Source organism: Acinonyx jubatus, chromosome A2 (assembly GCF_027475565.1).
Source record: "Acinonyx jubatus isolate Ajub_Pintada_27869175 chromosome A2, VMU_Ajub_asm_v1.0, whole genome shotgun sequence".
NCBI lineage: Eukaryota > Metazoa > Chordata > Mammalia > Carnivora > Felidae > Acinonyx > Acinonyx jubatus.
In genome coordinates this window covers 132347573-132360850 of record NC_069383.1, presented here as the reverse complement: position 1 = coordinate 132360850, position 13278 = coordinate 132347573, and the positions used below count along the sequence as shown (strand labels likewise).

General features: G+C 44.7%; 1 protein-coding gene and 1 long non-coding RNA gene across 4 annotated transcripts in view; both read right to left on the bottom strand.

Moving 5' to 3' along the window:
- Nucleotides 1–4904, bottom strand: part of LRIG1 (leucine rich repeats and immunoglobulin like domains 1) — a 136494-nt gene extending 131590 nt beyond the window's left edge. Inside the window, exon 1 of one of the 3 annotated variants that reach the window (XM_053219107.1) lies at nt 4849–4904. In XM_053219107.1, coding sequence (XP_053075082.1) covers nt 4849–4889 — 41 coding nt within the window. In that variant the 5' untranslated portion in view covers nt 4890–4904. Of the gene's footprint in view, nt 1–803; nt 1062–1117; nt 2569–4848 lie in introns of those variants that run through there. The other 2 variants (XM_053219106.1, XM_053219104.1) reach the window with 2 other exon arrangements.
- Nucleotides 4905–7452: 2548 nt separating this feature from the next.
- LOC113593592 (uncharacterized) overlaps nt 7453–13278 on the bottom strand; it is a 138074-nt gene continuing 132248 nt past the window's right edge. The window contains exon 6 of the long non-coding RNA XR_008297059.1: nt 7453–8967. This is a non-coding gene — a long non-coding RNA (uncharacterized LOC113593592). The remainder of the gene's footprint in view (nt 8968–13278) is intronic.

Sequence of the window (13278 nt, the reverse complement as noted above, 5' to 3'; positions counted from 1 at the left end):
AACGTGGGGTTCACACTGCTGTGCCCCACCCTAGACTGACTAAATCTGGTTCTCTCAGGGCGGGGCCGGCTCGTCACATTTACCAAGTGGCACTTCTGCTCAGTAATAATAGCAGCGGCCGCTAATCCGAGCGCTTACCATCATCTCATTTAATTTAAAACTTCACAGAAATCCTTAAGTTAGGTAGTAGTAGCTACAAGAGGAATTGGCCGCCCGGGAGAAGGCAATTCACTCGTTCAAGTTCACACAGCCAGTAAACAGCAGAGCTGGGATTCGGATCATCTGTTGTAGCTGGTAAACCGCTGCTCTGAGCCAAAGGGAGGCAAGAGGAAGGTTTAGGAGTTCCCGGGTCACACCGGTCAAGGAGGGTGGGGTCGAATGCCGTCCATTGTAACTATACAACTTTGGCTTTGCTCTCAGTTAGTGGGACCTGTTTGGCGTAGTGACTACACAAAAGCATACTGCCTATGTCACAGGTTGCATATGATTAGATGACAAAAACGCCCTGTGCCCCCCGAATCTGGCCTCTGCGAGTCTATCAGGCATTCCAGCCTCCCTGCTGTCCACCAGGTCTCTGTCCCGGGACTTAGCACATGTTCTTCCCTCTGTCTGAATGATCCTCTCCTATCAGGGCTCAGCAAACTTCCTCCTAACCAGATGGCTTTGGGGGCCACGCGGTCTCTGTTACAACTACTCGACTCTGTGACTATAAACAAATGGTCTTGGCTTTGTCCCAACAAACCTGACAGACCCTGAAATTTGAATTTTATATCATTTTTTATGTGTCACAAAATATTTCCTACCTTAGATTTGTTTTCCGCCACTGAAATATGTAAACCGTAATGTTGGCTTGCAGGGCGCGCCAAAAACCGGGGTCGGCTGGCGTCTGGGGACAGGCCATCGTCTGCCACCCTCTGCCTTCGGTCTCCTCCTGGGGACTGCTTCCTTGTGCCCCAGGCGCAACTCAACTCTTGGCTTCTCAGAGAGGCTTTTCCAGATGCCTGTAGCTGAAGTTGCTTCCACCCTCCTTCTATTCATTTGTCTCCCATCGACTTTTAAAATTACGTGGTCACACTTCTTGCTATTCTAAGATTTTTGTGTTCATATGTTAGCTTACGTGTGTCTTATGGGCTTTCTCCTCTGCGAAGTTGCAAGTTCCATGCGAGCAGGGAGGTTCTCTGTGTGCTTTGCTGTTTCCTCTGTGTCTGAACAGCAACTGGCACATCGTAGGGTCAATACTTGGATAAACGAACAGACAAAACTCTCCGGTGGTACATCTCACATTTCCTTAGATTAGCGTCTTGCAAACTTTCCATTATATCAGCTCAGGGGTGACAGAGATAAAAATATTATCCGGCCACAGCCCATAGGAGTTTTGAGTCATAGAAAACAAAAACAAAAACAAGCCAACAATAACCTGATTTCTCTTGTCTAGAACAGAATACTGGTTTCCGAAATAGCCAGGACTTGAATGGGATATGAATTAGGAGGGCTACAAGTGAATAATGCACATAGTTCTAGGAGTTAGGCATGCTTATTATTCAGAGAGCAAAAATACCGTCTTGGGCTAAACGAAGGGTTTCTACACTTCCTTACGTAAAGCTTAAGCAACGAGGGCTCTTTATTTTCTCTTACGTACACAAATAAGACATCGAGGCAGCTCTTAAATGCTGTACCTTGTCAGGGTGTGAAGAAAGCAGACTCCTTACGGACCGACACTGGCACAGACAACAGAGAACAAAAAGGGGCTGTTTAAACTTTTGGGAGCAGTGGCCTCCGGCTCCGGGGTAACAGGAGAAGGTTCTCCTAAGGCCCTCAGGGTCAGACAAACAGCGTGGATGGGGCAAACACGGATGCTCATCTACTTGAGGGAAGCCTTCCTTGAGCCACACTGTAGAAAGAAACAGTCCTCCATTTCCACTGAGGACCTACGTAAGGGGCTTCTGTCCCCGCCCCGGTTGCAGACTGAAGTTTCCATGAGAGCAGATTTCCGCGTCTCGGGGTGTGCAGCCCTAGAAACCCTACAGGCCTGGTGGAGTCCCTGAATGATCTCCAAATCCAGGTGGTGTCAGTCCCATGGGGACCTCACCACACCGATGGCCCAGGCTGGAGTGAGTTTTGTCAGGAGAAAAGACGGCCACAATTCTCAAAGGCCTGAAGCCTGAGGCAGATGCTGCGTCCTCTGCGCGTCTAAGTCGGATGACAAAGCCCCAAAGGGCCCTGTGGGGCATCAGGGCAAAAAGCAGCAAGGTCTAAAATGCCAGATTCCACAGTTAAGACCTGCTGCCTCTCTGACAGCGAGCCCTGCTTTCCTCAACGCATGAACTATGTTTCACTCACCCCATTAATTATCGGTCATTAAAATGACCCGAAGATCCCTTTTTTTGTCCCTCAGGGCCTGGAGCTTTCATTGAGCTTCTCGTGAACATGTACTCCACACAAGGCATTGGGCGGCTGGGTGAGGGGACTGGGTGGGACTGAAATATAAAGATGACCACGGGCGTGGGCGTTACCATGTCGGAGGTCCCTGTATGGGCTGGACATTGTACTCAGATATTTTGATACTTAGAATTGGGAAGTTTGTTTATTTGCTTGCTTGCTTGTTTATTTATTTATTTATTTATTTATTTATTTATTTATTTATTTATAGTTTATTTTGAGAGAGAGCGTGCACAAGTGACTGCATGTGTATGAGTGGGGGAGGGGCAGAGAGAGCGAGAAGAGAGAGAACCCCAAGCAGGCTCTAGGCTGTCAGTGCACAGCCAGAGGAAAAGGGGCTCAAACTCATTAACTGCAAGATCACGGCCTGAGCTGAAACCAAGAGTTGGATGCTTAGCCAACTAAGCCACCCGGGCACCCCAAGAGTTAGGGATTTTAAAACTTGAGCCACCAGGTGCCTGGGTGGCTCAGTCGGTTAAGCGTGCGACTTTGGCTCAGGTCATGATTTCACAGCTTGTGGGTTCAAGCCCCCTGTCAGGCTTTGTGCTGACAGCTCAGAGCCTGGAGCCTGTTTCAGATTCTGTCTCTCCCTCTCTCTCTGCCCCTCCCCTGCTCACGGTCTCTCTCTCTCTCTCAAAAATAAATAAACATTAAAAAAAATTTTTTTAAATAATAAAATAAATAAATAAATAAAACTTAAGTTTCCTCATCCCTGGAAAAAAAAAATCAACTAAGCTACACTGACTGGCTATCGGAAGCTATCACTCATTGAGTACACAGTATGTGTCTTAGCTCATTTGATTCTCATAGGCCACCAGTGAAGTAGATTCTCTTTTTGCCCCATTTTATAGATGAGGCAACCAAGGATCAGAGTAGTTAAAGAAACATGCAAGTTCACACAGCTGACATATGGCTAAGCAGGGGATCAAATGGGGATCTATCTGAAGTCCAAATATCTGACCACTAAGCCTCTTCTGATAGTGCCTTCCTGGCTTGGCCTAACCCTTAGGTAAGGATGACACTCTTTACTCACTGTGATTAGAAGGGCCATCCGTGAAGCATCTTCTTCCCTAACTCCATCTGGCAGTCTTACGTCTGAGAGCTCCAATTTTACCATTAGAGATTCATTCCTTTGGGGGGAAACTCTAGATCTCTTACTAAATTGCAAAGATTCTCTCAGAGGAGTAACACATTATGGCTTTATCCTTTATGAACTGCTCAGTGTCATACTGAAAAGGGGAGGCAAAGAAAGGGTGGTCCAGGAGGTACCAGAAATGTCCACTGTCCACTGAAACCTTTAACAAGAGTTTGATACTATTTTTGTAGTTTGTTAGTTTGATACTAACAAGAGTTTGATACTATTAGCTCTGGTTTGTGGATGAGAAGAAAAAAGCTCTGAGCAATTAGGCAATTGGCGTGCTTTTCTTCAAGCCCATGCTTTCTTATTCTTCACATTGCCTTCTCATAAATTTCTCTTTATAAAATGGATGGCCTTATTATTATGATTATTACTATTACTAAATTTTTAAAAAATTTTTCTGCAAAACCTTTCCAACACTCTTCTTAGAAAAAAAAGGAAGGTAGTGGTTTTTCATGATACAAGTTGGAAGGGAAGCTGCTAAATCCATTTTGGCGGGAAAATTGTATGTTTAAGATTTAAGAAATTTTAATAATTGTATATTTTATTTTATTATTTTTTATTAAAAAATTTTTTTAATGTTTATTTATTTTTGAGACAGAGAGAGACAGAGCATGAACGGGGAGGGTCAGAGAGAGGGAGACACAGAATCTGAAACAGGCTCCAGGCTCTGAGCTGTCAGCACAGAGCCTGATGCGGGGCTTGAACTCACTGACCGCGAGATCATGACCTGAGCCGAAGTCGGCCGCTTAACCGACTGAGCCACCCAGGTGCCCCTATTTTTTATTTCAGAGAGGGGGGGCGGAGAGGGGCAGATGGAGAGAGAGAAAGAATCTTAAGCAGGCTACACAGCGAAGAGCCCAACGCAGGGGCTCAATCCCACAACCCTGGCATCACAACCTGAGCTGAAGTCAAGAGTTGGACGCTCAAATGACTGAGCCACCCAGATGCCCCAAATTTTTAAGTAATCTCTACACTCACATCGGGACTCGAACTTAGAACCTCAAGGTCAAGACTTGCACACCCTATGGACTTGCACACCCTATGGACTGAGTTAGACAGGTGCCCCGAAAATTGTATATTTAGACAAAAGGTTTTTAATTTCTAAAACTGATCCGACCTAATCTCAGAGCAGAGAGCTGATGAAAACAATTTTATGGCAAGCACATCAACTATTTGGCTATTACAGATTTAAATTCTGATTGAATCAGCAAAACAAACTATTAAGCAGCATTGAAAATCGATGTGAAATGGCTTTCTATGTGACTTACCCACTCATGAGCTGGAGTTGGACAGAAAGCAGGTGCTTCATTGGAATCCGATTAGAAAGATTGGTTCATACAACCCTGAAATGATTACCCATAATTCACGTCATAAATACTATACCTCACACCCACGGTCTGCCCTCCAAAGAACATGGTCATCTATTTTATATATATATTTTCAAAATCCTTTAGGTGGCCTTATAAAAAAAAGAATTGTAGTTCCCCACCCCCATCTTTGTTCACTCCATAGAATGTAGAATTAGGTGTAGTTATATTCAGCAAGAACCTGCTGAACACATTTATTCATGAATACAGCGAAATTTACTGCATTCCTGTTATGGGCAAAGTACTGTGCCAGGCACCATGGCAGCTACTAAATGAATGACACTCTAGTCCTAGAGAAAAGAACTGGCATGTATCAAAGTCCCTAGAAAATGATTTGTGTTCTTTGAAAGAGGTTCTTTGGGGGCGCCTGGGTGGCGCAGTCGGTTAAGCGTCCGACTTCAGCCAGGTCACGATCTCGTGGTCCGTGAGTTCGAGCCCCGCGTCAGGCTCTGGGCTGATGGCTCAGAGCCTGGAGCCTGTTTCTGATTCTGTGTCTCCCTCTCTCTCTGCCCCTCCCCCGTTCATGCTCTGTCTCTCTCTGTCCCAAAAATAAACAAACGGTGAAAAAAAAAAAGAAAGAAAAAAAAAAAGAAAGAGGTTCTTTGAAAATCATTTGAAATTGATTTGTGTTCTTTGATACTCTTCCCCTAGGAGAGTGGAGGTCCACTTCTCCTTCCTCCGAATTTGATGTGTGATGGCTTTGGGCGATGAAGTAGGGCAAAGTGATGCTATGCTAGGTCCGCGCCTGCCTTTGCAGGGACTGGAAGCTTCCATTTTGGTCTACTGCAGCCCTGAGCTGCCTCGTAAACATCCCAAATACCTGAGGCCACCATGCTGTGAGGAAGTCCAAGCTAAGCATGTTGGAAAAGCTCTGTGGAGACAATGAGCAAGAGAGACACCCAAGTCAACTCAGCCACGTTCCAGAAATCATGGAATGAAGATCCGCCACACCTGCTACGCTCTGACCAAACTTCTGACCCAGAGAATCATGAAATATAATAACAATAGACAGTAGATTCAAGCCACAAAGTTTCAGCATAGTTTGTCGGGTAGCGATGGGAACTAGAACCTGCTTAGTGTCAATAAAAAGGGGGACACGAGAGCCATGAGGCATCAGAAGGGAATTTTATTTCCAGCCTTAACGATGGTGGGAAGAAACAGCGAAGGCTTCCAGGAAGTGGTGACATTTGAGTTGAGTCTGGAAAACTTCAGGATCAGGAAATTCAGAGATGAGGATTCGAATAAGGACAGTCCAGGCAGAGAAAATAGTGCAGGGAAAGGCACAGAGGTAAGAGACTGTCTGATGCATGTGGGAGAAGACAGAAGGGACCGTTTTGGCAGAAGAAAACGGGCTACAGGAGCAATGTGTCGTGAGATGAACAAAAGAGAGGCTTGAACGCTGGAGTGAGGAGCTTGATTCAGTTAAGCGCACAAGGAAGAGCCATCCACTATTTTGAACAGAGAAGGGAAGTTCACTTTGTGCCTTGGGGGATATTAATCCCGTGGAAATGAAAAGGGGAGTTAACAGAAGGCGCAAGCCGGTTATGAAAGTCCAGCAATTGGACATCTGGAGATTCACCCTGATTTCTCTTTTGGGTAGGAGTGGGCTCCGAGAAGGACTGGCCTGGCTGGCGGTAAAATGGCCCCCAGAAATATCCAGGTCCTAATCCCTGGGATCTGTGAATATGTTAGTTTATGTGGCAAAGGGGACTTTGCAGATGTGATTAATGGGAAGGACTCTGAGATGGAAAGGTCATTTAGTATTATCCAGATGGGCCCAATTTAATCACAGACATGCTTAAAAAAAAATGGAGATCATTTCCCAGGTGTGGTCATTTCCCAGGAGAGGGATGTGAACACGGAGGAAGAAGGGTCAGGGAGATGGATGTGGCCAGGACTTGAGCTGCCGTTGCTTTGAAGACAGAGGAAAGGGTCTAGAAGCCAAGGAATGCAGCCAAGCCGAGAGGCTGGGCAGGGCCCTCAGTTTCAGTCAGCAAAAAAATCTGGAACCTTGGTCCTACACCTGCAAAGAACTCTATTCTGCCAACAACCTAGAAAAGCAAACAATTGAATCCTCCCCCAGAACCTCTAGAAAGGAACACAGCCCCGCCAATGCCTTGAGCCTAGCCTGATGAGACCTGTGTCAGACTTCTGACCCTCAGAACGGTAGGATAACAGATGTGTGCTGTTTAAGCTGCTACATGTGTGGCAAGTAAAAAAAAAAAAAAAAATTAGGGGCGCCTGGGTGGCTCAGTCGGTTAAGCGTCCGACTTCGGCTCAGGTCATGATCTCACAGTTCGTGAGTTCAAGCCCTGCGTTGGGCTCTGTGCTGACAACACAGAGCCTGGAGCCCACTTTGAATTCTGTGTCTCTCCCTCTCTCTCTGCCCCTCCCCTGCCCCTGCTCACACACTCTCTCTCTCTCTCTCTCTCTCAAAAATACATAAACATTAAAAATTTTTTTTTAAATTAACGTTTATGTATTTTTGAGAGAGAGACAGAGTGCAAGTGGGGGAGGGGCAGACAGAGAGGGAGACACAGAATCTGAAGTAGGTTACAGGCTCTGAGCTGTCAGCACAGAATCTGACATGGGGCTTGAACTCACGAACCGTGAGATCATGACCTGAGCCGAAGTCCTTCACTTAACCAGTTGAGCCACCCGGGGGCCCCTGTGTGGCAATCTGTTACAGCAGTAATAGAAAATGAGTACAGAGCTCAATTAGCGAATGATATGTGTTTTGAACACCACTGCACGGTGTCGTCAGGAAAACAGTGACTTTTTGTTTCAGAATGGTCTCTACCCACCTGGAGAACCTGATCAAGTCCCCTGAGCCTCCAGAGCTTTAGTTTCCTCATCTGTTAAATAAGGGGATTGAATACGAGTGGCGGCTCCAAACATTGTATTTTCCATCATGACATGCTTGATGGAGCATGTTCCCATGTGCGAAGCATCAGTGGGTATCATCTAGGTCTGGGGAAATTTCTGGTGTTCTCCTGATAGCATTCTTTCCTCTCCCCGTCAAGATACAAGTGATGTTCTGACAAGGATCACTTTCCACGTATTCCAATTTATTGAGCTTAGATGCAAGGCTTGAAAATTTACGTATTTATGTTCTAATTTTATAAAAGCCACAGAATTTTATTATTATAAAGCCTGATGAGAAATATATCACACATTATAAATGTCAGCAGTGAATTATTGCTGTTAGTGCCACAAAGCTAACTATAGCGGGGATGCTGATTTAGATGGTGGCCATGCTCTTCCCAGCACTGAAATTAAATCATTTTAGGAATTGAAGACCGGCCTGAATTCGTTGACGGTGCACCACTTGCAGCTAAGAAGGTGGAAAGAAGGTGAAGGGGGAAAAATGTTTTTTAAACCTTAAAAAAAGAAATCAATCTCTCCCCCATTCCGTGGCCTACACCATTGGACCAAACCACCGGAACCAAATCTTCATGTGGTAATATGTTATTATACTTGTAATTATTTAATTAGGAAGTAACACACAAAACTCCATCCTAACTGTGTGCAGGGAGCAAGCGTCCAGGGTCACCTAGTAATTCTTAATGACCTTCCTATTGAATAAAAGCAAAAAAAAAAAAAGTCAACAAGGAAACCGATCGATATTGATAACAGCCCCGCCTGAGCCATCTATTTGATGACCCAAGAGCTGTTTTGCGTTAAACAGCTGTGCCAAGAAAATAGTTCTATATCTGCACATTTCAATATCTTCAAGGCAGGACGATTTGAGTTAGGCATCCTGGCACAAAGCATGTGAATTTCTAGGAAATGAGACAGTGTGTTGTTGAAAGAGAAATCCTTACATAGGGGCAATGGAGCAGCATTAGCTAAGGCCGTGGGTTCTAGGATCACACATCCCTGGGCATACATCCCAGCTCTGTCACTTACTATGGGTCTGACACCAGGCAAGGTACTTACCCTCTCCCAACTTCAGTAACCTCTTCTGTAAAACGATGGCCCATAGTGCCTTCTTCCCATTCCCCCGGTTTAGGCCGATACCTGGTGGGGAGTAAGGACCCGATGTCAGCTCTGGCTACTGTTAATAAAACCACAGACACCTCGAGGAAAAAACCTACCAAGTGGACCAGAGTGTTTCTTGCCATGCAGCATTTTAATCAAATTCCGTGCTTACTTTGTAAGCTCATAATGCATTTCTACACAAAATTTCAAACCCTGCATCTAGGCTTTGAATTATCTTTTTGGAATTCTGTATAGTTTGACTTTCATGTCATTTCCTTCTTTCAATTCCGATCTTTGGAATTTTTTAATTGAATCAGACTTTTTGAGGACAGGTTTAGACTAGGCCCTCCTGGCCCAGAGTTCAAAGCAAGGGATGTGTTTGTCATTGGGATTCTCAGGTGTCCAGGGTAGAAAGGAAGACCTTCCCTCCCAGTCTGCAGTGACCTGAGAGGTACACAATGAAGAATACAGATACACAGCAGGGGAATTGCTTTTGTTTTCAGGCTCATGATATTGGTAGTTTTAAACAGATAACTGGGCCAGGAGATCATAGAATAACACGAGGGGTCACTGGTCAAATGACTCAAAGTAGTTGCCTCCCTTTCTGTTAGCACCTGCACACAGAACCGGGAAGGCACAGGGATGGGTACTAACTCTTGCTTTGCCACAAATAGGTATATGACCAAGTCATTTGCCCTTCCTGGGCCTCAAATGTCTCCTCTGTCAAATGAAGAAGGCAAGCTAGATCAGTGCTTCCCACTCTAGCAGGCACAAAACACCGGTAGTATGCGACAGAGTTTGGGTAATTTTGTTATGTACGTACTTTAAGATTTGCTTGGAAAATATACTAAGCCTATCAGACCCATGATTTCATGGATGCTATTGCTTAAAACAAGGCTAAAAATGTGTACGTTTACAAAGAAGAAGAAAAATGTACGTTATATCAGGCACTGGTCTGATTTCCTAAGATGTGTATCCCAGCTGATGAGATTGACTGAAGTGAAGTCATGTTATTTTCTATGTTCTGTTTTGCTTTGACATTTAGGGGCTTTGCAGAACCAGGTGGGAACTGCCTCTCCCCAGGTTAGCTAATTCCTAGAAAGAGCAAACAATTTGCCAGAATGCACACCTTTGATATGCAAACCAACTCATTCTGAGTCCAAAACCCCCATTCACTTCCTTTTATCAGTCTTCTGCAGTCCGGGACACTATTCCTCTGTCCTACATCACCCGAGAGGGCATCGTACCAGACAACTAGGGATCACCTTGTAGTCAAGAGGCCCCTGAAATTAGTCACACTATCCAATACTAAACCTGATCAGTTTATCCACCCTGACTTGCCCATTCCTTCCCAAGAAAACAACAATAAGGCTCTGGTCCATGCTTTCCCCTCACTCTCTGCCTCCTGCCCACCTGGGGCTTCCCCAGATAGCCTTGTATGGTGTGGCATGTCTCTTTCTTTTTCTTTCTTTCTTTCTTTCTTTCTTTCTTTCTTTCTTTCTTTCTTTGTTTTATTTTTGAGAGCGCGTAAGTGGGGGAGGGGCAGAGAGAAGAGGACAGAGGATCCAAAGCAGGCTCCACGCTGACAGCAGAGAGAGACTGACACAGGGCTCGAACTCACAAACCATGAGATCATGACCTGAGCCAAAGTCGGATGCTCAACTGACTGAGCCACCCAGGGGCCCCAAACTGTCTTTTCAAGGACAGTCGTCTCTGATCTGTTGGCCTCACCATATTAGAATACAAACAAAATCCCAGCACACTCTAAAATGTGGTGGAAGAACACCTTTGGTCTACTCTTAACTAGTTTTAAAGAACTTTTAGTTCGTCATCCTGTGGGCTGGCTCCTCCTCTGCCTGAAAAATTGTCCTGTTACAGAAAGCAGATTGCAGAGGATGGGAGAAGGAGGGAATGGGCATGAAGGCTACTGGGTACTGGGATTCTTTTGGGGGGGGGGGTGACTGAATATCGTGCTACGAGATAGTAGTGTTGTTTGCACCACTTTGTAAATATACAGTGAAACCCTGGTTTGCAAGTAACATGTTCTGAGAACGTTCCACAAGATAAGCAAACATCTCTAATCCATTTTAACCTCATATACAAGCGATGCCTTGCAGTACGAGTAGTACGTGCCACCGAATGTCACACGATCACAACTGAGCCAATGGTTCTTGAAATGCACTTTGATAGCCAAGTGCTTTGGATTACAAGCATGTCGCTGCAATGAATTATGCTCACAAATCAAGGCTTTACTGCATTAAGAAACTGTACCCTTTAAAGGGTTACTTTTGTGGTATGTGAACTACAGCTCAATTTTTTTTTTTTTAGCTCTACTTCATTTCTTTTCAAGTATAAATTAACATACAGTCTTATATTGATTTCAGGTGTACAACACACGGATTTGACAATTCTAGGCATCAGGGCTGACCATGATAAGTGTGGTCACCGACTGTCAGCATACAGTGTTATTTCCGTATTCTGGACTATATTCCCAATGCTGTACTTCCCATTTCTGTGACTGACTTGTTTTATAACTGGCAGTTTGTACCTCTCAGTCCCTTTTATCTATTCTGCCCACCACCAACCCTCTGGCAACCACCAGTTCTCTGTATTGAGAGTCTGGCGTCTTGTTTCGTTTTGTTTAATTACAGCTCAGTTTTTAAAAATTGCCCTCTTGACCACATTTCCTCTCCTTCTGCCTAATGCGTCTGTGTCCTGCGAGATTCAGTTTCGATGGGGAGTCACCTCCAAAGCTGTCACATGCCTTGCCTTTAGTTACTACAGCTCGTCCTGCTGTGTTTTCATTACCAGTCTATACTGGGGAGCGGGGGAGCGGGGGTGCGGGTTAAGAAAAAGAAACACGTGGGGAGACCCTGCTTGTGGAACTCACTGTGTAACGCTCCCTCCTGCTCTCCTCCTCCCCACTCTGGATCTGAGAAGTTCTCGGCAAATCCTAGTTTAATTTCAGCAAAATGCAATCCCAAATGTGTGATTTTCTGGTGTGACTTTTCCCACACTTTTCTCTGGGCCTTCTAAATTAAACAAACAAACAAACAAACAAACAAACAAACACAGGAGAGAAGGGACTCTTTGTTTTCCTGTTGGGGGCACTGCTTTTTAAAGATTCAGGGACAGATGAGCCCGGCAGTGAAGCGGGCTCCAAGTCCTATCTTTTCTTTTAATTTATACTGGAAAAGATGACGCTTTCTTGTTAAAGGGCCTGTGACTTTGGAAAACAGCCCCAATCCACAAGTATCCATCAGAAAGGCCACACTGCGCATTTAAACACTTGAGGCAGATGCTGACTCTTGAAAAGATGAAGTGAGAGTTTTGATCGCTGGTTTCATCAGCCTGTTAATTCGTTCCTGAGGAGAGGAACACCAACCTATCTCTACTTATCTGTCCATATCTTGTCTATGCTAATTGTTTGTTATCTTCTTCTTTGAAAGGGTACAGCAAACCCCCTCACGACAGAAATCCTGATTAACTGTAATGGTGCCCCGAAGATAAGACAAGACTCTCCCTAAACTCCCTTTACTGAGGTAAAAAAGAGAGAGAGACAGAGAGACAGAGAGAGAGAGAGCACCAAACCACGATCTCCTTGAAGAGCAGGCTCGTTTAGCAGCCTGGCAGGTGGGTAGAGTCCAAGGAGGTGAAGGAGACCTCCAGGGTGTTCACTCTTTCCCCCCAAGGTAGGAAGATTCTAGTGCTTCCCAAACTGTAAAGTGCACGCAAATCACCTGACACGTTGGTAAAATGCAGATTCCAGTACGGCAGATCTGGATAGAGCCTGAGATTCTGCATTTCTTTTCTTTTCAAGTTTATTTATTCATTTTGAGAGAGAGAGAGCGAGCACACAAGCATGTGAGCCAGTGGGGGAGGGGCAGAGAGAGAGAGAGAGAGAGAGAGAATCCCAGGCAGGCTCTGCACTGTCAGCACAGAGCCAAATGTGGCGCTCGATCTCCCGAACCTCAAGACCATGACAGAACTGAAACCAAGATTCGGACGCTTAACCTACCAAGCCGCTCAGGTGTCCCAGAGATTCTGCATTTCTTTTTTTATTTTATTTTATTTTATTTTATTTTATTTTATTTTATTTTATTTTATTTTATTTTACTTTATTTTACTTTATTTTATTTTATTTTATTTTATTTTTTTCAATATATGAAGTTTATTGTCAAATTGGTTTCCATACAACACCCAGTGCTCGTCCCAAAAGGTGCTCTCCTCAATACCCATCACCTACCCTCCCCTCCCTCCCATCCACCATCAACCCTCAGTTTGTTCTCAGTTTTTAAGAGTCTCTTATGCTTTGGTTCTCTTCCACTCTAACCTCTTTTTTTTTTTTTC